At 42.3% G+C, this 22,442-nt stretch overlaps 1 protein-coding gene across 1 annotated transcript in view; it reads right to left on the bottom strand.

Moving 5' to 3' along the window:
- The window catches only part of nalf1b (NALCN channel auxiliary factor 1b), a gene marked incomplete at both ends in the record, with an annotated part of 83,859 nt that extends 61,815 nt beyond the window's left edge, over positions 1-22,044 (bottom strand). Inside the window, one exon of the mRNA XM_083908261.1 lies at positions 21,316-22,044. Within this exon, the coding sequence (XP_083764387.1) occupies positions 21,316-22,044 (729 nt within the window). The remainder of the gene's footprint in view (positions 1-21,315) is intronic.
- Positions 22,045-22,442: the final 398 nt, after the last annotated feature.

Raw genomic sequence — 22,442 nt, 5'->3', positions numbered from 1 at the left:
AAAAGGGTTCATTTCAACCCCTGTCAAATCTAGCGTTTATAATGAATTGTAAACCTCTTTCACTTATCAACTGTGTGATTTGGAGCATATTAATTCGATATTTAAGCTGTAAGAAATATGTGACAATTTGTTTCAGGTATTTAAAGGTGTATTATGTAATAAATCTAAATCAACTGGCCATAAAATCCTCCTAATATGTCACAGAGACTCAGGAATAATGTTCATATAACAAACTGAACTCACCAACAACAACAGTACAGATAAAATATTCGCTTTAAAAATAATCTTTTGCAGACTGCAAATCATGTTTATGTTTTGAAATCATGTTTTGGCATGTGGCGCCACCTACCGCCGTCTACCAATCATTGCAGTCAGTAGAGACTCAGCTGCCGAGCAACCACGGGTTGCCAGTTACGTCTGAAAACCAAACCTAAAAGACCTTGGTATTTTGAATGTGAGTGTAGTAACTGTTTTTGGCCACATTCTTACATATGGCACCTTTAACTGTGATAAATGTTGTGTTATTAAAGCACACGCGTGAGTCCACTGTATGTAGGTTAAACAGAAGTCCAAAATAGGTTCTGACGAAGATGATCGTGATTAGTCGACTAATCGAAAAAATAATCGATAGTTGCAGCCCTAAACTCCAATAAGGAAGACAACTGAGGCAATACACGCTATTTCAAATCCTGACTGCCCGGCCTAAATCTGGACGTATGGCCATCGTAACTTTAACATGCAGTCCAGACCAGCTGTGAATCTATCTCTTAGTGAGACATGGTGTACTGCCTTAAAGCGCCATAATATACTGCACAGGATATCATTCCATGGGCACATCAGAGATGATTAGCTCTGTATTGGCATGTTAGTATTATCGTCTCCGAGTAGAAAAGCTGTTAGGGCTATCTGCTTGTGTGTTAGCATGCTAGAGAATCCAAGGGTGCTAAAGTGTTAATGGCTGATGAGCTGGGATGTGTGAAATCAGACAGGACCAATCTGAGTGCAGAGACCCATATCCTCCTCTGACCCACTTCACTCACTCGCTCTGGTTGTTTTACTTATTGTAACTGCTGCAAACAACTCAGTCTAACGCGCTGCAGACGAGCACTTATGGCCAGGTGCATTCACACAGAATCCGGGTGGGTCAAAGGATGGGAACACACACACACACACAATGCAGGGTGATGAAGGAAAGAAGATGGAAACAGAACAACAAGCATCTCATTTTACACCAGCAGTGGCCATGTACTGTGATTTCAACGCAGTTCAACGGTCAACGGCACATTTTTCACTGAATTCCAGCCCGTTTCCTGTTACTATAGAAACCTATTTCTTCCATCTTCCCAAATCTTCCTGTCTTGCTTCAGCATAAGCTTCCTCAAATAGTGTGTCTAAATACAGAACTGTTAAGTTATTTAATGAAAATGTGGTGAAGCAAGAGATGACTCATCACATCTGGCAAATCACACATCATTCTGTTTTAGCCTTATGCCTCAACTTTTAAATATTGCAGCTCTCTTCAATGGAGCACTTGTGCAGCGTTTGACTGATCTCGCCAGCACGAGTAATGAAATCAACGGCACATCAACGACGACGACGAAAAAAAATAAGAAATTGGTGCAAGGAATAATTTGTGGTGTTTACTTAGGAAGCCTTTACCCCCCTTCAAACACACACACACCGACACACACACATATACACACAGCCATGGTGGGTACATTTTGCTGCAGTGGATGTGTCGTTGGTGTCTTCACAGTGACACTGGTGCTAAGTTACACTGCTAATGAGAACTTTAATGTCACCCACACACACACAGACTCCGAGCAGACAGATTAGAGCTGTGATTACACTGAGCCCCATGAACACACAGGAACACAATAACACACACACACACACACTGAGTGCATGCCCAACTCATATCCACACATGCTGGCAAACAAACAGAAATGTATTCATGTTTTCACAGGCAAGATTTATAAAAGCATCATGTGCTCCACCTGCAATCTTGTTTCCCCCCAATACTGTTGCTACTGTAAATGCAGCATTAAGTGCAAGAGAGAGAGAGCGAGCGAGCAAGATAAATTCAGACAGGCAGTACAAAATACTTTCTGCTTCTACAGGATGTAAATTTAGTCATCCGCTCATTTCCACTGTGGTCCACATGGACTAATAGGCGGACAAACGTGAGCACACCTCCAGTTTGACTTCACAAGGATTGTACATGCATGCTGTGTGTACAGTAGCACAGCATTTTCTAGTCCAGTTGGTGGCATTCTCTTGAAAGGAGACAATGTTATGCAAGGAGGTCCACCACTACCCACACATGTACAACTCAGTAGGAGTGGGTCAAAAATATCGATTTGATGATATGTTGCCCTCTTTCCTCCTGCAATAAGATAATCGATATGGCAAATGTTGATATTTTAAAGAATATGAGGGATGAATGAGGGAAAGTTACCTGACCGAAAGGGGGGGGGGGGGGTTTCAGCGGGATAATGGTGGAGGAAGCTACATTAAGAGATGCCCCATCCACAGTCAATACATAGACTTTATGCACTTTGGTCTTTATAATGTGAGTAACAGAGATTCCTGCACTTTTAGGTAGATATCAACATAGGTATTGCTACTGTCTTGCAATATATTTATTATCACTTCATCGTTGTATCATGATGTTACTGGTATCGTGGACCATGTATCGCGTATCGTGAGGTACCCTGTGATTCCCACTCCCGAAAGAGGGTGAATTGTGGTGAGAAATTGCCACTATGTAATGAGATATTTTTAAAAAAGCAAACGCGATTACCCTGCTACACCCAACATGGATTTTTACCAAGAATCAGTCTGCTCTACAGTATGTGTCAGTATTACTGTAAGTTACAGTGCTGTAGCAACAATTTCTTCTGCTTATCTCTGTGCAAGTGCTCTCCATGGTCCTGAAAACGGCATCATACATTTCAGGACTGGTTTCAGAGATTGGTTTGCACCAAATTTGAATTACAAATTGGCTTTGTGACAGGTAATGTGATCTTGGCGTCGCTGTCACTGCCGTTTATAGGATACTGAGCTTTAGCACAGTACGACGTGTATTTCACATGTGCTGAACAGCCACTCCACATTATAACATTCTATCTACCAGATTGAGAACATAATGTGCGGAACACAAGACTAAAACGGACCCTCTTTAGTTATGAACTGAAATGTGGGCATATGTATATGTGCACGTAGAAACATGAAGCAGCTCTCTATGGATGTGGAGCTGTTAGCTGGCGATTTACATGTTGATTCAAATGGAATTTTCTTTGCGTGACATTATATTTTGGTCTGTTGCGTTACTGTAAATGACTGTGATGGACGAAGCCTTTTAGCTTAAGGGTGGTTTTCATCCTGTTATGTATCTTTAAACATAAGAATCATTCATTCATTCATTCACTTATCCACATACATGCAAAGAAAATCCACTGAAGCACTGAAGATAGAAACAAAAAACAAGTCAGAATCAAATGATAAGACTTTAAAAGCTTAAAAAAACACACATGCAGCACTTAATTTTTCAAAAAAAAAACAATGCCATGGATAATTGGTTTGGTGAAGAGATGTAGAAGCACATGCTCAGGTTGAGAGAAGCCTATTCTAGAGGTCTGTGTCTGTTGTTGTTGGATCGGTTCAATGAAAGCACCATTTTATAACCCTATAGCAAAAGCATTAATATTGTCCGAGCCAGCAGTTACAGCAGCCTTCATCGCTCATGTGTGTAGTTATTAAAAAATGCACTGTAAGACCAATATTCCCTTTATTTAGCTCTGTATTTGGTATCCAGTTCATGACACTTGATATAGAGCTAACAGCCCGATGATGCGTTTAGGGAACAAAAACAGGGCAATGAGCTAAAATGCATCACAAAGCTCTGCAGAGCGGAATGAGGCGCAGATTTAAAAAAAAAAAGAAAAAAAAAAAGAGGCACAGTTACTGCATTATACGGTTGTGTATTACATGGGCAGCAGATGGAAAAGTCACATCAGGACAGAGAAACAACCTAAGACAGAAAAAGAGATTTGTGTGTTGCAGGTGTGTGGATAACGGATGGGGGTGGGGTAAAAGCAAAGTGATTCAGTCCTGCTGTCCTCTGTACAGGATATGACCCCCATCATCCCTATCAATCAGTCACAGTCATTCCCTTTGCCACACTTGTGTGTGTCTTTAATCAAAGCAGGGGTATATACTAAACGTCCCACCGCCGGCTCTCTTTCTGCTCCCCCAATATCCTTTAACACGTGTGTCCAGCTTCCCATGTTTCAAATCATCATCATCCGTTCTTCTCCTCTGCACCACCTTCTCATTTTGTCGTTCCTCTCCACCTCATCTCTTCTTTATTCGTCACAACTCCACCTCCCAATCTCTCGCATGCAATACCTCATCCCCCCCGCGTTCAAATGGGAAATCAATAAGTCAGTTTGTGTAAGTCACTCTCATTCTCTCACTCATTCATTCCATTTACTCCCTCGCGCAATCACACATGCAGTCACATCTGCGTGCACAGTCCAACAACACTGCTGCTAACTCACAGAACATCATAATAGATGTGGGGAATTTTCTTTTCTTTTTTATGTTCTGTCTGACAATTTCACATGACCGTTTCATCCCATACTATTTAAAGACACTGCACTGCGGGTATGAAATAACACACGGTGGATTATACTGAGGGAATTAAGCTCAAGTGCTGCAACGCATACCATAACTGACTGACTCCAAGGGCAAGAGGACATCGGGGAAAAATATCGAGCGCAGACATTTGTGTCCAACTGAAAGTGAGAACAATGAAATTTGATAAGGAGATGGATTAAGATAAATGTGAAAGCCTGTGTCACTGTTTGTTACAATTCCATTTCACTGTGTCTGAAAAAGTGCTGCGTGATTCTTACAGAAAAGCAGCTACATTTGAGCAGCAACTGGACAATTAACCAGTTTTCTAGCAAGTAACTAAGTATGATTTTACCTTCTACACATTTTTGTTGTTAAAAGTCCCATATTATATCCTATTTCCCCAAGTTAATAGTTCCCTGGTGTCCTAATGAACATGACTGTGACATGCTTTGGTCATAATACCGTAAGGATGAAGCACCACAGCAGTTCAATCACCCTGCCAAAACAGCCCTGTTCACAACGCTCTGTTTAATAGTATCTCTTTAAAAACATCAGCCACAGAGGCTACTGGGAGCTAACAGCAGTTAGCATTTGGAAAAGTGATCATTTGCAGGCTCTAGCAGGCACATTGCCGTCATATGTAACATGTATCCACTGGACAGATAAATCCTCTGTGGCTGGAAGTTTGTGTAGGACTCTGTGCTGCACTGTGGAGCCAAGACTAGAACGTTTTGCGGACTTACGGTTTTCGGATGCCGTTGCCCTCGCCAGCACTCTCACGTGTTTTTACGGACAAAGTGGAGCTTCGCGAGACAACAATTCCCGGAATTTAACGCATTGTGACGTCCCAGAGAGTGCGGAAGCCAACATCGCGCTTTTTATCTCCTGTACTTAGACTGAGGAGGACCACAAAAACATGTATTTTTTCACACTGGTGGCTGGTAGGGCCTCCAGAGTCCCAAGTTTACGTATTAAAATGATTAAAAAAGTTGATTTTGCATAATATGAGACCTTTAAAGTACAAAGCATATATATATATGAAAAAAACGTCTCCAAAAATTCATGAATTAAACCTGTTTTGCTTCACTGAGACTGCCTTTTAAGAACCAGAACCTTGACAAATGAGATTAAGATTTGTTTCTACCTGATTGACATGTTTTTAAGAAAGGATTTTTATTCCTACACAGGAACATACTTTTCAATAGATTTTGTCAATGGGAGCCGCACTGGTTGAAACATGCTGAAAGACGCAATGAAAGTCGCAAGGCCACAAACTGATTGTGACTACATTAGGCTTAAATGATATATTCACTTGACAAGTTTGTTCCCTGACCTTTCTATTTTCATATTCTCTAAATTCTCAAGTCAGCTTTCCATCAGAATATAGCTGCCTTTTTCCATTATATTAAAAGCTGTAGAGTTTAACTTCTGTTGCCAAAACAATGCTATAGCTAGAGCGCTAAAAGAAGGATGTGAAGGGGCACTGCCATTAAGAGAAAATATAGGAGACGGCTTTATCCAAGCAAAGAACCTGCGCAGGTGGATTCGGGCTACAAGGAGCATACGGATGTTTCTAATAGTGTGAGAGAGCAGAGGGGGGCGAATAACCAGCTTGATAAAATGAAAAGACATAATGATGCAAAATGAAATATGGGAGGAAGGGGAACAGAGAAGACTCTTGAGATAGAATCAAGAGGTCAGACAGTGCAAGGACTGTATAGAAAAACCTGTACAAAACCCTCAATTTCAAAGCAAACACGACAACAGTTTGAATCCCATTAAAAGCCTCATTCTTTTTGCCTTTAAAGGCAATGCAAATACAAATCACCAAAGTGGGACTGGAGGTAACAGTCGGCATAGAGCAACTTTGAAACATTCCACCTCAGTCAGCAATATCACAAAGTGAGATTCTGGCGCTCGTGTGAGAGCTGCGCTGAGTGAATACTGGCTCGAAAAATATGAACGTCGTGCAAAAGCCTTCACTGAAGATTATGTTGTCTGAAGTGTGCAACAGGGCTGCTCACTCAAATCAGTGAAGAAACCTCTGGAACTAAATTAGCTATAGTTTTAGGTCATGTATGTTTCCATTAATGTCACTATTTGACTCATTAACAACCTGCAGTCCTGTCTTGAGATGTAATGTTTGCATGCTCAAAAAGAGACAGGAGTCAATGGTATTTTATAAAAATTAAAAGAGAATGTCAGTAATAACTGCTGAAAGAGACTGAACGGTAAAGATGGATTTTTTTTTGTTGTTTTTTTTCTACGAGTTAGATACGAGCACCTATAAATGCAACGGCGCATATTTTGTGCAACCCGAGTTAAAAGGAGTACAAAACAGTGAGGTACCACAGAGTGTCGCAGGGGTACGGCAGCAAGGGACAGGAATGTTCCAGTTCGAGCGCTGTGCTTTTGAGAAGTCAATGACAGATGAATAATTTACAGAGAATCAGTCAGGGTTTGTCAGTGCCTCTGTAAAGCAACACCGCAACAAAAGAAAAAGACACTTTAAAACCATCATCCAAGTTGTACAGGTTGTTCCCACACAGATTATAAATGTATTAAAAGGTAAAAAAAAAAAAAGTCTCAGCTGCAGTTGGACAAAATGGACAAAGGAGTTAAAGACAAAGAAGGCTGACTTCAGCAGGTAAAACCCCCCCATTGTCCCTTGTCCCATTCATCTGTTTCACACACACACACACACACACACATACATACACACAAAACGCAGGCAAAAAAAGCCCATTATGAAAACCCGATCATTAGGTCAAGCTCCCATCCATTCCTTTCCAGTCTTGCTTTGTTCCTTTTCCATGTTGCATTTGAAGTCATCAATAACATCTCTTTGCCTCTGCCCCTCCCACCTCCATCCACAATCAAATTACTTTGTCAGAGTGAAGGAGGTGAGGGGGGTGACCATTCTGTTTGCTTGGCTTCAGCCCACTCGCAAAAATCCTCATTTGGACCACAAAACATAGGCCTGACATACTTACATACGAGCTACACCACACACCAGAAACGCTTCCTCCGTGGTGAAGGTGGTTGCTAGGTGTCACTGGAGTAACAATGTGAATAATCAGCCTCTCTGGCTCTATAATGAGAGCTGTGAGGAGGACAGCACTAACTCATTTGCATCAGTGTAAATGGAGGCGTTCAGTAGAAAAACCAGTGGAAAAAAATGCTTTTTAGTTTACAAAAAAATATAAACATTAAAACTGCACATGAGTGATTGTGACCCAGAGAGCAAATTTGCAGCCATGCATTACTGGAAACATGGAATTGTCATTTTTCTTTTCTTATTTTTACCAGACAAGAATATGACAAAATAAATAAAAAAGGCATTTAGTTGAAAGCATACTCACATAAAACTATTGGTTTTGTTCTTTTTCTTTAGTTGACATGGACAATAAAATGTCCACCATTCATTCTTTATTCAGTTAGTTATTGCCTTTAAAGCTCTCTCCACTGTTTCAGTAAAAGGTCCAGTATGTAAGAATGAGTGCCATCTAATAGTGAGACTGTGGACTGCAACAAACAGAGGACTCCTGCACTCAACTCGCTCTTTCCCAAGTGCGTCAGGAACGACCGTGGCCTTTCACATACAAAAAGGGGTGAAGAGCATAGTCTAGGCTAACCCAGCCTCATCCCAGGAGCACCATATAGTGCTGCTCTGTCACATGCCTCGGCGTCGCCTGAGAGATGCACAAAGTATCCTCCCGCATCAGAAAGAGATGCACCGACTCCAGTGTAAACAATCTGATGGCGCATTTAGACACTCAGAGCAGGGGTAAATTAAAAGTCAGAGTTTAGGATTAGGGACCAGGATAGGATTGAAGATAGGGTTAGCATAAGTTAGAGATTGTGGATATTCACTGTTGGCTCACGCTCAATTATAAATAATGGAGTATATAACACGGTTGGTGTAGTGGTTAGCGCTGACCCCGACCGTTTCTCTAGTTCTGCACGGAGTTTGCATGTTCTCCCTTATGTGTGTGGGGATTTTCTCCGGCTTCCTCCTACAAAAACATGCAACATGGGGATTACCTAAAATTGGACACTACATTGACCATAGGTGTGAATGTGAGAGTGAATGGTTGTTTGTCTCTTTACGTGACCCTGTGAAGAACTGGCAAAATTGTCCAGGGTGTACCCTGCCAATCGCCCTATGTCTGCTGAGATTGGCACAGCACCCTCCGCGACCCTCATGTGGAGGAATAAAGCGGTAGAAAATGGATCGATGGATGTTTTCCTTGACAGTGACTGCTTAGTACCGGCTTGACGTTTGCAGCGATGCTTAAATGTGCAAGGACTCTTACGGCAGCTGCTCTGAGCATCTGAATGCGACGCCAAGGGACGTGACAGAGCGGCAGTGTATGGCGCTTTTGGAATGAGAGCAGGCTGAGTAGGCCTCCACTTCAAAATGTGAATGGTGTGGCTTGTTTTGTCTGTACGGGCTGCTGCAGAAATATGGCATCGCAAAGGCGGCAGCCTCCATAAAGCAAGGCCCTTGTCGAAAGTGCGCATGTAAAATTCCTATTCTGTGCTAAAAGCAAATATGTACTGAAACGCACAAACGTACGGTTGGTCTATTCAATTTCCAACAATAAAATGTTGAAATGTTGCACACTGGAGTTTTAAATGCATGACATATGACGAGGAAATCAATAACAACAGAGCATTTTTAATGGTGCAACCGCGCCAAAATGCACTCATGAATGCACACATGTGAAATCTCTCAATGAAAGCACACACACACACACACACACACACTGGTATGATTAAAATGGAAAGGATTATGTGAGACTCCGTGCTTAGATTAATTGTTTGTATGACACCCAGGAAAAAACGAGTATATGTGAAATGCACGTAAATCACGTTCTGTGCCTCTTCTCTTTACTTAAGTTGGTGTCAGCTTCTCTCTCTTGTGTGTGTGTGTTAGATCCCGTTTATGTGCAGTATGTGTGTGAGCTGACAGATATGAGACTTCATGTACATGTGTCTTTCTTCTCTGGCTATTCTCTCTGAATCAGGACATGCTGTGAGCAGCTGATGATGATGATGATGATGATGATGATGGTGGTGGTGATGACTCAGTAATGTGAGAATGTCACCAGAGTCTGGGAAATGTGACTGTTTTCTGTCTCCCTGCCAGTGATACTCACACTGTAGTTTTGTCAGCACACTTGCACCATTGCTGCTGTCAGTTTCTTTTTGTTCTTATCAACTCACATCTGGTTTTTATCTGCAGTCGAGGTGTGCGGTGTGAGACGAGAGGAGATTTAACACACTTTTTTTTGTGACGTCTTAAATCCACTTGCCAGATCCCATAACCGATTATGTTATAGGACCTAGAGTCAGCATTCAGACCAGAGTGCAACGGTGATCCACTCGAAAACTGCTGGCTAAAAGACTATGCACACTTGCACAAACACATGGTTGATTCATGGGCAGACGAGCAAGACAATGGTTTGCTCATGCTTCTCACTCACGCTGCTCCCTCGCTGATAACTGACCAGAGGTCTTTCAGTGGTTGTGCTGATCAGGGATCTGATAAAAGTGCCACCACAGCAGTATATAATGTCTTCTGTATGGCTTTTACATCACTGTCTTACTTTGTCCCCGTCGATTTCAATGAGACTGACTCTTCACGCTTGTGCGTGACTTGTGAGGTCTGAAACAAAACGAACCATGGGAAGAAAAAACAAGTACGCCATATCCCTCAATTATTATGTTACAGTGGTTACTATTGTACTTCAGTCTATCTTTAAATTGGTTAAGATGAAAGGACCAGCAGGATAGATGATGAAAAAATTCATTGATGAAAGGAGGCTATACTAGTGGTGTGTTGTAGCATTGCAACAGGAATGGTAAATTTCTTTCACCTAGGTCTTATTGCCAGTTAAAGGTCCCATATTATGCAAAATCAACTTTGTAATCATTTAAATCCTTATATTTGGGAATCTGGAGGCCCTAACAGTCAGCAAAGAGGGGAAAAAATATGACTCCCACATGTTTTTGTGGTCCTCCTCAGTCTAAGTACAGGAGATGAAACATGCAATGTCACAATGCGCTAAATTCCTTGAATTGTTGTCTCGTGGCGCTCCGCTTTGGCCATAAAACACGTGAGAGTGCTATCGGTATCTGAAAACCGGAAGTCCAGGAAGTCTGCGAAAAGTTCTATTCTTGGCTCCACAGTGCAGCACAGAGTTCTACACAAACTTCCAGCCTCAGAGGATTTATCTGTCCAGTGGATACATGTTATATATGATGGTAATGTGCCTGCTAGAGCCTGCAAATTATCACTTTTCCAAATTAAATGTTAGCTCCCAGTAGCCTCTGTTGCTGATGTCATTTCCTGTCCCTTAAGTTTCATTTTACTTTCTTTTTTTTCTTTTTTTTTAAGGTGGACCTAACGAGATACTACAAAACCGAGCGTTCTGAACAGGGCTGTTTTGGCAGGGTGATTGAACTGCTGTGGTGCTTCATCCTTAAGGTATTTTGACCAAAGCATTTCACAGACATGTTCATTAGGACACCAGGGAACTAGGTTAACTTGGAGAAATAGGGTATAATATGACCCCTTTAAAACTGTTTCTTTGTTTTTTTGACCAGTGGCAATGTGGGATAAGTTGCTTCTTCCGCAGACTGTTTCATTATGTAGTTACTTTTAATCAGACAAAGGATTATCATGGACATACAGATTACATTCAGGTAGATTTTCTTTTTCTGATAAACAGCTTAAAAGGAAGTGCTGCCTTAGCTCAGGGGAACAATATAAGCCTAAGTCCAAAGCAAAGAAACCAACCGCCCCCTAAATGTAAACAGGAAGTGGTCGGAGATCTCATAAAATAGGCTGAAGGGAAAAAGGGATGAGACGTGGTGCATCTGAAGATTGTGAAAAGAAAGCTGCACTCAACTCAAAACCACACGGCATCTTCTTTATCTGTACAGTCAATCATAATTAAGATGCTTTTACCTGCAGGAGAGATCGTAAATGAAATGTGACCCGTTCTATATTTTGCCCGATATGTACAAAATCACTGAACAGCTCAATGACACTGCTCTAAAAATAGTGAAACTTTGCACTTTGTGTTGCACAAATGGTCGTCACAGAGCTGCTTCGGTGAAGTTCTGATTAAATAGACGACGTTTTCATCAGTGACTCATCCCACTGAGAAGCAAGTTTGTCTTCCTTTCAAATAAACAATTCAGTCGACTGATCAGCCAAATTAACGTGCATTTCAGAACAAAAGAGAACAGGCTGGAGATGTGAAACAGGGCTGGGGTGTATTGTAGCAGGAGTATTTGTCAGACTAGTGCAGTGCCTGTAGGAAGTATGTATTCCTATAGTGGGAGCAGAAGATGATTTTTCAGTTATGGTAATGCATGATAAAAGTTAACATAATACAAACACTGTGCAAACTCATTAGGCACAACGCAAATCAAATACGGCCTTGTAAAGAGATTCCAGCGTGGCTGAGAGTCACAAAACAGCTAGCTAGGCTAATGCTAATCATAGCATCGCTCGCTTACCTTTTGGAAACGGGTTCGCCAAGTTAGCCGCAAAATATGGTAATGCTAAATAAATATGTGCTCGCGTATTGGTGAATGGACACCATATTCTGCGTTGAACCGTGTTAAATGAGCCGCTGCCTACACGTTGTTGACACTCTGACTGTTGCTACCTGGTGTAGCGTGCTGGTGCAGCGTGATAAGCGAAAATTCTATTTACTCCAAAAAAAATGTGAATCAAGGATGCACACCATTGGGCCATGCCCAACCCATATCCAAAATCTTACGGTAATCTCACTAATGGTCAGCGATATATGCCCGTCACAGACACACACACACACACAGACAGCCACAACTTGCTTTATAGATAGCTGGTTAAAATCCAGTTGCATGCTTATGACGCTTTTCCACTACACAGTTCTAGGACAACACGGCACAGCTCGACTCTACACGGTTTCTGTATCAGGCTCGTCATTTTTCCATTACTCCACAGTACCTCCTCAACGTGAGCGAGGGTCGCCATATAGCACAGATGCACGAAACTGCTGTGACGTTGTTTTATATTCAGCACACACACAAACTTGTGATGAGGAAAGCAGTTCTTTTCAGTGTACTGAATCATCAGAATCAGTTCATGAAAAAGACCAGTTCATTACTTCCTGCGTGACCGCAGCGCAGACTCCGTTTGACACTGAGCTAAAATACGTTTGTTCACGATTGCAGGCTTTCAGACTCCTCTGTTAAATAATGAGATTTTTTAGATTAACGCTTGTTTTCAGGATTTTTAACTGATCTACAGTTCCGCATTCTTCGGTTTGATTCCTGTGTTGGAAGTCGCGCTCATGAATCTTCCAGTGACGACACTCTTGGCCAATCAGTGCCCGGCAGACTGTCGGCGTCACATTTTAGTATCGGCTCAGCTCGATTGGAACCTCGTCAGAGCAGGTACTCAAAAAAGCACCAGGTTCCAATATCCTTATTGAAAAAGGGATATCTCCACACGGGGGCGCTGGGGCCACTGTAATGACATTAATAGTTAGCTATGAAGATTAATCCATTTTTATATATACGTTATATGGTCTGGCTAAAAGATTATTTATTACATTCAGTCATTCATTCGTTGTCAAATATTATATACTCTTTAGAAAAAAAATACAGAAAATGTATTTGACAAATGACTAATTTGCATGACTTTGCATCATTAGTTTTTAACAGTTTTTTTATATCAATATAATCAATTTCCGCTCTCTCTAGCCACTTCTTTCTATTCACAAAAAAATCAACTTAACACATCACCCACTCGTCAAATTATTCATGTAAGCAAAAGAGACATAGGAAAAAAAGTGAGACAAAAAATACATTTGTAAAGTTCATAATTTGTATAATCTCAGACTGAAAAATCTCCAAGTAACGTATATATCTCTGTTTCTGAGTACAATAATTCACTGGATGTGTGAAGCCTGTTCTTGCAACGCACACGTGGACAAGCACATGCAGTCGCTGACTTTTCAGCAGACCTAAGCAGTGCCCACGCATCAGAAAAATAGGACATCACTCCTCCATATATTAGCTGTGTGAAGATAAGGACTGATTCTGCATGGTGGGCTACAAAACAGTGTAGGGGAATATATGGCGAGAGAGAGAAAATTGTTGTGGATGTGTTGATGGGAGCTGAGGCCCAAGGCAGTGACGGAGAGAGCCGTACAGTCTCATGTATACGTAGATGGGGAATAGAGGATGACGAGGAGGCGTTTCCATGGGAGTGCTGCCGTGTTCTTCTCGAACAGACGCATTCCCTTATCTCCTGCCAGGGGAGAAACAAACACTGGCAGCTCAAACGAAGGGGAGTTTCCCTGGATCTGTTTGAGCTGCAGAAAGAAACAACACAGTCCTAAATTAATTTGAGGGGGAGAGAGAGAGAGAGAGAGAGGAGTGCAGGACTTAGAGTGGGGCTGTGCCATCTGTGTTTATAGCACAACAATATGTACATTCTGTGCTGTGTTTAAATATGCTTTAATCCTTATGCGGATATAAATAGGCGTGGTACAATATGCATTTCTATTTAAAAAAACAACTGTGTGAACAGAAACATGGTGTATGTTGTGTCTTCTTATAGTAAACTTTGCGTTTACCTAAAACTTATAGTATGATACAGACAAATAATTCATATTTAAATATTAAAGGACTCATATGAAATACCCCATTTCTCCAAGTTAACCTAGTTCCCTGGTGTCCTAATGAACATGTCTGTGACATGCTTTGGTTAAAATACCATAAGGATGAAGCACCACAGCAGTTCAGTCACCCTGCCAAAACTCTTTAGGTCCACCTTAAAGGTCCACCTTAAAAAAAAAAAGGAAAACAAAACTTAAGGGACAGGAAATGACATCAGCCACAGAGGCTACTGGGAGCTAACAGCAGTTAGCATTTGAAAAAGTGATCATTTGCAGGCTCTAGCAGGCACATTGCCGTCATAGATAACATGTATCCACTGGACAGATAAATCCTCTGAGGCTGGAAGTGTGTGCTGCACTGTGGAGCCAAGAATAGAACTTTTCACGGACTTCCGGTTTTCGGATGCCGTTGCCCTCTCGCGTATTTTATGGACAAAGCGGAGCTCCGCGAGACAACAATTCCAAGATTGTGACGTCCCAATGAGTGTGTAAGTCAACATCGCGTTATCTCCTGTACTTAGACTGAGGAGGACCACAAAAAACATGAGTGAGTCATATTTTATCACACTTTGCCGATTGATAGGGCCTCCAGAGTCCCAGATATAAGGATTTAAATGATTAAAAAGTTGATTTTGCATAATATTGGACCTTTAAAATAATAGAAAGTGGACCCCACTGCATCTGCTAACTAATAAGTACTGTATAACAATGGTTGTTTTTTATTATTATTATTTGGAGCTGCAGTAGCAGTGCCAGTGGCGCTCAGTTGGTTGATTGGTCAATTATCTTAAAAAAATAATAAAATACTGGGATCATTGCCAAGAAAAATTGCACAGACAATTGTGGTAGCCTCCTGACTCATTCCCCACTCACTGTGCATCTAGTGCCACAGTGTAATGTATTTTTCCAAGACCAAAAAGGTGACGTCAAGGTTCATCATTAGCACTCGTTGTCCCCCTGAAGAGCATGTAATGCTGTTGCAGAATCAAGAAAGAAAATTAAAGGTAGATTAGAATTAAAACTGGCTAAACAAAAAGCTGCTACCAAGCAATAATTTTGTGTTTATAATCCAATATCAATAAATCTTAAAAACAACAGCACTGTGTATGTAATGCTTAGTTAAAACACAAACCTTAAACAGGGCTCAACTGAATGTAGACACAGAGAGTGATAATGGAGAGGTGATTGAATTCACAGAGAGCCAGAGAGGTTATATGAAGGAGCAGACAGTAGGATCTGTGTGGACAGGCCTGTAATTGAAGGGACGGATAGGACCTTAACCTAGATCAGTATCCATCACTCTAGCTGCAAAAGAGAGATCAACACCCATACATCCAGAAACGACGAGGGGTGAGAAAAAAACAAGGCCTCTAAATGGGAAGGAAAGGCCATGGGGACGAGGGACGGGAGTGATGTAGAGGCAGATACTGGCCACATGTGCATGTGTGATGTTGGTTCCCCCAAGAGCTCTGACACTGATGGGAGAAAGACAGAGAGGGAGAGGATGTGAAAGTAAGCGAGAAACAGTGACAGATAGAGGGAGAAAGGACATCAACATGTTGAGACAGAGCCCAAGAGACACGGCCACTAGAGAAGCAGAGAATTATGGGAGTGCAAATTAAATTACACCGGAAGGGACAGTCAGGTCTGGACCTGCAGGAAACACTGCACATGGGACTCTTTGTATATGTGTGCCTTTTATCTATGTAATATATAAATATATATATATGGATCTGCAAGTGCACACTAAGCAAACACACATATAATAAAAAAATGAATAATCTGTTTCAGTTGCTCATCATCTGTATGAGGTAAACCGCACACTGCACCAAACGATCGGCTGTTTTCAATATTGAATTAGAGATTTTGTTGCCGTAGACAAAAAAAAAATCCTGATTATTATGCAGAAATGATCAGGAAATGCAATGTCGCAAAACACTTTGTCTCAGTAGGCAAAGCACGGGTGTTGCGTTCAACGTTAAACATGACTTTGATTAGCATGTCCTCGAACCTAATCCTGTTTTGTCCCGACACCTGCTGATACAACCCACCGGATTGTCTCCTAAATTGGCAGCAGCAGATATGCCACAGACAACGTGGTGACATGCAAGTGTTGAAAAAACGAAACGCTAATTTACAATCTGACAATACCACAGTAATGGGTTGGTTTTGGTTTGGTTTATGAACAAAAACAAGTAGGTTAATAGAAGGTTCTTGATTTGGGTCCAAAAACTTCATGTCCCTTCACATCCTTATGGTCGATATATAAAAGAAACCTACAGAATACATTCCCAAATCCACCACTTAATTTGCATCCACACCAGTATTTCAATGGCTCTTGCAGGTCACATGTAAAATCACATGTGGAAATTCGTTCAGTCGCATTGGAATAAATCCTGCTCATAAATAAACCAACAAACACATGGGTTTGTTAAGCACCACGGCAGAGGCAAGCAAATGTTTACCTTCATTCTACAAATATTGGAATTCAGTCCAATAAAGTAGCTCCTGCATTAGCCTCATACTGTATATACTGCACAAGTATTTAAAGCTCACATAGAGTGGTCCTGTTGCACATATATGTTAGTTATGGAGGTCTACTTACATACATTAACTTGTTTTTATGGTCAAAAACCTCAGAGTTGCTGTAAACGATCTGATAGAAATCTGTCTTTTCCAACGCTGTCCTGAGCCACGATATTTCAGACATAAATCTCACCCCCAGAAGACAGACTGTCTTGTAATTGGCCAGTACCTGGAAGTGACATATTCAGCACACCCGCTCTCAGAAGCGGAACGGTGGATGCACTGTTACTCATTATCAAAACATTGTTTTAACAGTGTTTAAAAATAGTTTCTTCACGACTCCCCGCCGCAGTCCCTTTTATGACTTTGACCCAGAGTCAGACCCAGAGTCAGAAGACACTGTCGCTCGTGAAACACCTCCACAACGGATGTTATTCTTCTTCTGCGGTTCAATGTACGCAACCCGATGTGCCCGGACTAGTGCCCGGAGCAGGACGATCTGCTGTTCAGGAGAAATGCTGTTTATGTAACCGGACCAGGTTTTTTCAGAGATCTCGCTGAGCCCGAGATTACAATAAAACACAGCGTTCTCAGCAATGGCCGAACTGTTTGTTTCGAAATTTCAGGGCTTCGTAAACAAGGTAATGACGCAGATACACACTTAAAAAACAGCGTTAATTGGAACTTCCGGTCTAGGTCTGCTTTAATAAAATTAAAAAAAGAACATCAATATCCATCCCATCAGGGCACCTCCACAACATCTGCATTGCTCATGATACAGAATCCAAATTGGCAGCGACCATTTAGCGCTTACCATCGCTGATGGGCGCTCAAGCTCAAGTTTTGTCAAAATGTCCGTAATGTTATTATCATGTGCTTCATTTGTTCTGCTTCCTAAGATGCTTGCTTGTGCTGTAATAAATTTTATTTGATTTTTTTTATTGACAAAAATTTGTAAACCATTCCTGTGACAGTAAATGAGGCACGATCAGTATCATATGGTCATATATATATGTATATATATATATATATCTTTCTTTCTCTTCTTCTTCTCACCAAACACCCGTAGCAGCACAGCACACTTCAACAGTTTGACAAGAGCCAGTGATGGAGAGCCAGTTGTTTAAAACGGAGAGGTCTGAGGTTAAAGATATCCGAGGCACAACAGTTAAATGTGTATTTATTTCGAGCCGTCTTTTGTCTTTGTTTGTATTGTCCAACAGAGTGGGTCTTCAGGGAGCAGTGGTTGGTGATGCAGGCCTGAGGTGCTGTGTTCACAAAGGTCACACGAACACTGAGGCAGATTAGCGATTCAGATTGGACTAAAAGGAGCTAAAAAGGCTGCTGTGGCCCTGCTTCACTTCTTATTACATTAGCAAAAAGTGGGAGAGCAAATGCACACCCCTGATTAGATCAGACACAAGCAGCTGTAAGATGTTTCAGTAACTAGATGAATGCATATAGCCACACAGCATGTACTGTAGACGCTCCACTATGACTCATGGTAAACAAATGTAAGAGCAGCATATGATTCCGATTCCGAAGGTTTTTCCACGGTAAATACTTCTCGTAACTCTTCTGCTTCACACTGACACACATTATCAGCACTAGCATGCTAACATGCTAACCATCTTCCCTTGCCCAGTATCCATCTCGTAGAAAATGACTTTGGGTTTCAGCGTCATTACTATAGCACTTTTTAGGAAAGGGCTTCCTTCTTTCTAAAGTGTATCCCCTGATTTGTGTTATATAGTGTTGTCATGGTGACGATGCAGCTCTCCTAGCATTAGAACAGCTGTCATGACAATTCAAAAAAAAATCTTTATATTCAAGAGCAGGGAATTGGTGAAGAGAGCATCAAACACAAAATATTGTTCAGAAGAGGCAACAGTTAATCTGCCACGCACAAGTAAAACTAGAATGCATTTCCGGGGGAACTGCAGAGTGTGCTTGCTCCGGAGCAGCTAGTGGAACAGGGTGTGTTGATGCTTCAGCTGAGAATTTCATCAGTACTTCATTTTTCAGATCTTGTGCTTCCTCATATTGGAGTCCCGAGTTCATGTACAAAGTTTGGTTTCCATACGTGAAAGCGTTCCTGATATATGACCCAACTTCCTGTTGGGCGGCTACGTCACCGATTTCATGTGGCTGTGACGGGCAAATGCTTCCGAAAATCAAAAATCCTTCTAGTAACTTTTTTGAGGCTTGCTACAAGGATCGTGTACGTCAAGTTTCGTGAAGATTGGACAAAATTAGTGACCTGTGAAAGTTTAGTTTCACTTTCTATTCAATCCAATATGGCGGTAGTACGACAAGGTTCAGTAACACTATCTTCAATTTCCACACTACACCGCTTCCGGCCGGACATTCCAGAGTTGGACCGGTGGAGATATCTCAAAAGGTCTAGGAGCAGGAGCTGACCAAATATCTGGCTGACAGGAATAAGAAAACTTAAGAAGAACAATAGTGTGCTGCACTTCAGCAAGCAAACTAACTAAATAAACTATAGATCTACTGTGGTGTTGTATCTATAACATGATAATAGATTATTACAATTATTACCAATGTTCCACGCTTTTAATACGACCACTTCTAAATCCTGATGATGGAAGACTCCCTCACTGCAAAATATTTACTTCTTTCAGGTGTATTCAACCACAGAGTTCATGAACACCTCTAGTTTAGCGAAACGGATGGGAACACAGTTTCGGACACAATAAATGAAACCGATTCAAGTATGTAAGAATGTGGTACAAAAACAGTTACTACATTCAAATTCAAAATATAGAGGTCTTTTCTCCCCTCCCCTTTTAGGTTTCGTTTTTTTTTTTTTTTACGTAACTGGCAACCCGTGGTTGCTCGGCAGCTGAGACTCTACTGACTGCAATGATTGGTAGACGGGGGTAGGTGGCGCCACATGCCAAAACATGATTTGCAGTCTGCAAAAGATTTTTTTTAATGCAAATATTTTGTCTGTACTGTTGTTGTTGGTGAGTTCAGTTTGTTATATGAACATTATTCCTGAGTCTCTGTGACATATTAGGAGGATTTTATGGCCAGTTGCTTTAGATTTATTACATAATGCACCTTTAAAGCTGCAGTGCATAACTTTTGGTGACTCAGAAGCAGATTTGAACCTGTTTGCTTGACGCACAAATTAATCACTTCCTGTGTGCAGCATGGAGACGTCACCGGGCAACACAAGAACAAAAAACATGCTGCATAAAGATGTATAATCTATATCAGGGGTGTCAAACTCATTTTCACTGAGGGCCACATCAGCATAATGGTTGCCCTCAAAGGGCCAGATGTAACTGTATGAAAGAATAAATGTAAACGCACTCTCAGTTTATAGGTTATGGCTTTTGTGAACACATTCTGCTGAGATCGCAGTTTGCCTTTCAATTCTTTGACAATTTGTTGTTTTCCTTGAAGGCTAACTTTGGCATACTTAACTCCTTCTTTGGTGTCAAAATGCCTCATAACACAAAAGACATACCGGTTTTCCTCCTTGAAGCACAAACATGTATTCCCCTTCCCATCTTTCTTGAAACTGCCTTCCATCTGCATCAATCTTTCCCTTCCTGGATATTTTGGGATCATTAGTGGATATTTCAATCTCAATTTCATTCATCGCATGATGCACATACAATGATACACTGCAAACTAGTGGCGGGATACCGTCACTTCACGGGTAACACAATCACCATGCACTGTGGGAAATGTAGTTTATGGTCAACACACCCCTTAAAGCAGCATAGACCTCACGGGCCACATAAAATGATGTGGTGGGCCACATCTGGCCCCCGGGCCTTGAGTTTGACACGTGATCTATATGAATGTTAAAGTCACACACTTGTATATCCTCACTGTTTCTACAGGTGTGTTTACAGTGGACCTCGGGAGTGTAGACGAGACAAAGCGTGTGTGTTTGTAGATGATGTGCAGCACATGTGCACAGACGACATGTTATTGGAGCAACAAGCAAAACGGGGACAACGCAAATCCTGGATTAGATGCAGCAAATCACCTGAGAGCTATTAATGATATTGAAATGAGAACCGGTCAATAGAAAGACAGCGCTGTGGTGGAAGCCTTTCTTCAAAGGTCAAAAGTCACTTCCCTCCACAGCCACAGTTCACAAAGTTCACACCAGAAGAGACTTAGAAACACAGATAAAGAGAAAGAAGAAGAAGAATTAGAGAGAGAGAGAGAGAGAGTCATGTGGTGACCTCAGCTCTCTTCCCCTCATGATGTTTTGATGAGGTCAAACTGCACGTGATGCAGTAAATGCACAGGGAGCCTATAATGCCTATAATCTGAACTAAAAAAAAAGTTAAATACAAATACAGTATATACTTATAGATACGATCAACGGTTGCCATGACGACTGTAAACCTATCCCCCTCCAAATGCACTAGCGCGTATGCGCGTGCGCGACGTGGCCTCGTTAGTCTCCTACCTTGCATTCCTCCATGCACGTCCTGACAGAGTACACATCCGTCTCGTATTTCTGAACCAGCAGTTCAAACTCCCGGTAGTTCTCCTCCGCCTTCAGGTCGAGATGCTGATAAGCCCGGACGCACTCGCTGCATCCCAGCAGATCCTCTCCCATGGCCATATCCAGGGTGCAATTCATATCGACCGGACTGGTAAACCCGTAAAACAAATCCAAAAGTGAGTAGGAATTACAAAAAGAAAGGTACAAATCGCTCAGATTCACGTACGCCAACTGTGGCCCCTTTCCCCCTCCACCGGAGAGGCCCAGGCACACGGTGTCCGCGTCCGTGAAAGTAAAGCAGTCTTTGGACAGGCTGTCAGGGTGACAGGCGTCCATTCGCCGCAGAGATTTGGTAGAATTCCCTAGAAAAATAACATCTTGCTCTCTGGTGAGGAGGTGGAGGTCAGGTGATGTTGGGATATGATGGTGTTGAGAGTTTGGATACGCGCCCGTGTCCCTAATCGCAAACCCCTCGTACGAGCGCTTGTCTCGGGTTCGCGTCAGTTTCGCCTCGGCGCAGAACCACAAGTGATCGGAGAGCAGGACGGTGATGAAGAGCAGAGAGGCCAGCGACAGTCGCCATCTCTGGGCCCGCTCCGACTCGGTAAACGGCTTCTCGTTATCTCGGGGTGCAAACCAGTATTTTGAGCCTTCATCATGCTGCCGACGCATCCAAGCACCCCTGGTCATATTTTAGAAAAGTGCTGCCCTGACCGACTCCACCGCGGGGGCTGCTTTGCCACAATACTCATTGATTTAGGGGAGATGGAGTCCGGTTGGTTCTCCTCGGTAACGGTGGGGTGCCGTGCCTCCGCCGGTCCAGGGCGCTCCTCAAACGCGCCCGCAGCAATTGGTGCTATTCCGATCCAATTAGCGCGCCCGCACAGATTACGCTTCTCGCTACCGCATCCCGCTTCTCCATGGCTCTCCGCGGGGAAACGGCGTCCTCTTTGACCGCATTGTCCACCTCTCCCAACCGTCCCTCCCCGGGTTTGCGCTCTCGTCGGGGGGGTGCAGGGAGACCAGCTGTTGCGAGCCTCACTGTGAGGCTTGTGATGCTGCGCGTCCGCCTGCCGCTCGGTGCGGAT

The sequence above is a fragment of the Microchirus variegatus genome, assembly GCF_963457635.1.
Source record: "Microchirus variegatus genome assembly, chromosome: 22".
Lineage (NCBI taxonomy): Eukaryota > Metazoa > Chordata > Actinopteri > Pleuronectiformes > Soleidae > Microchirus > Microchirus variegatus.
This window is presented reverse-complemented; position numbering and strand designations above follow the sequence as displayed.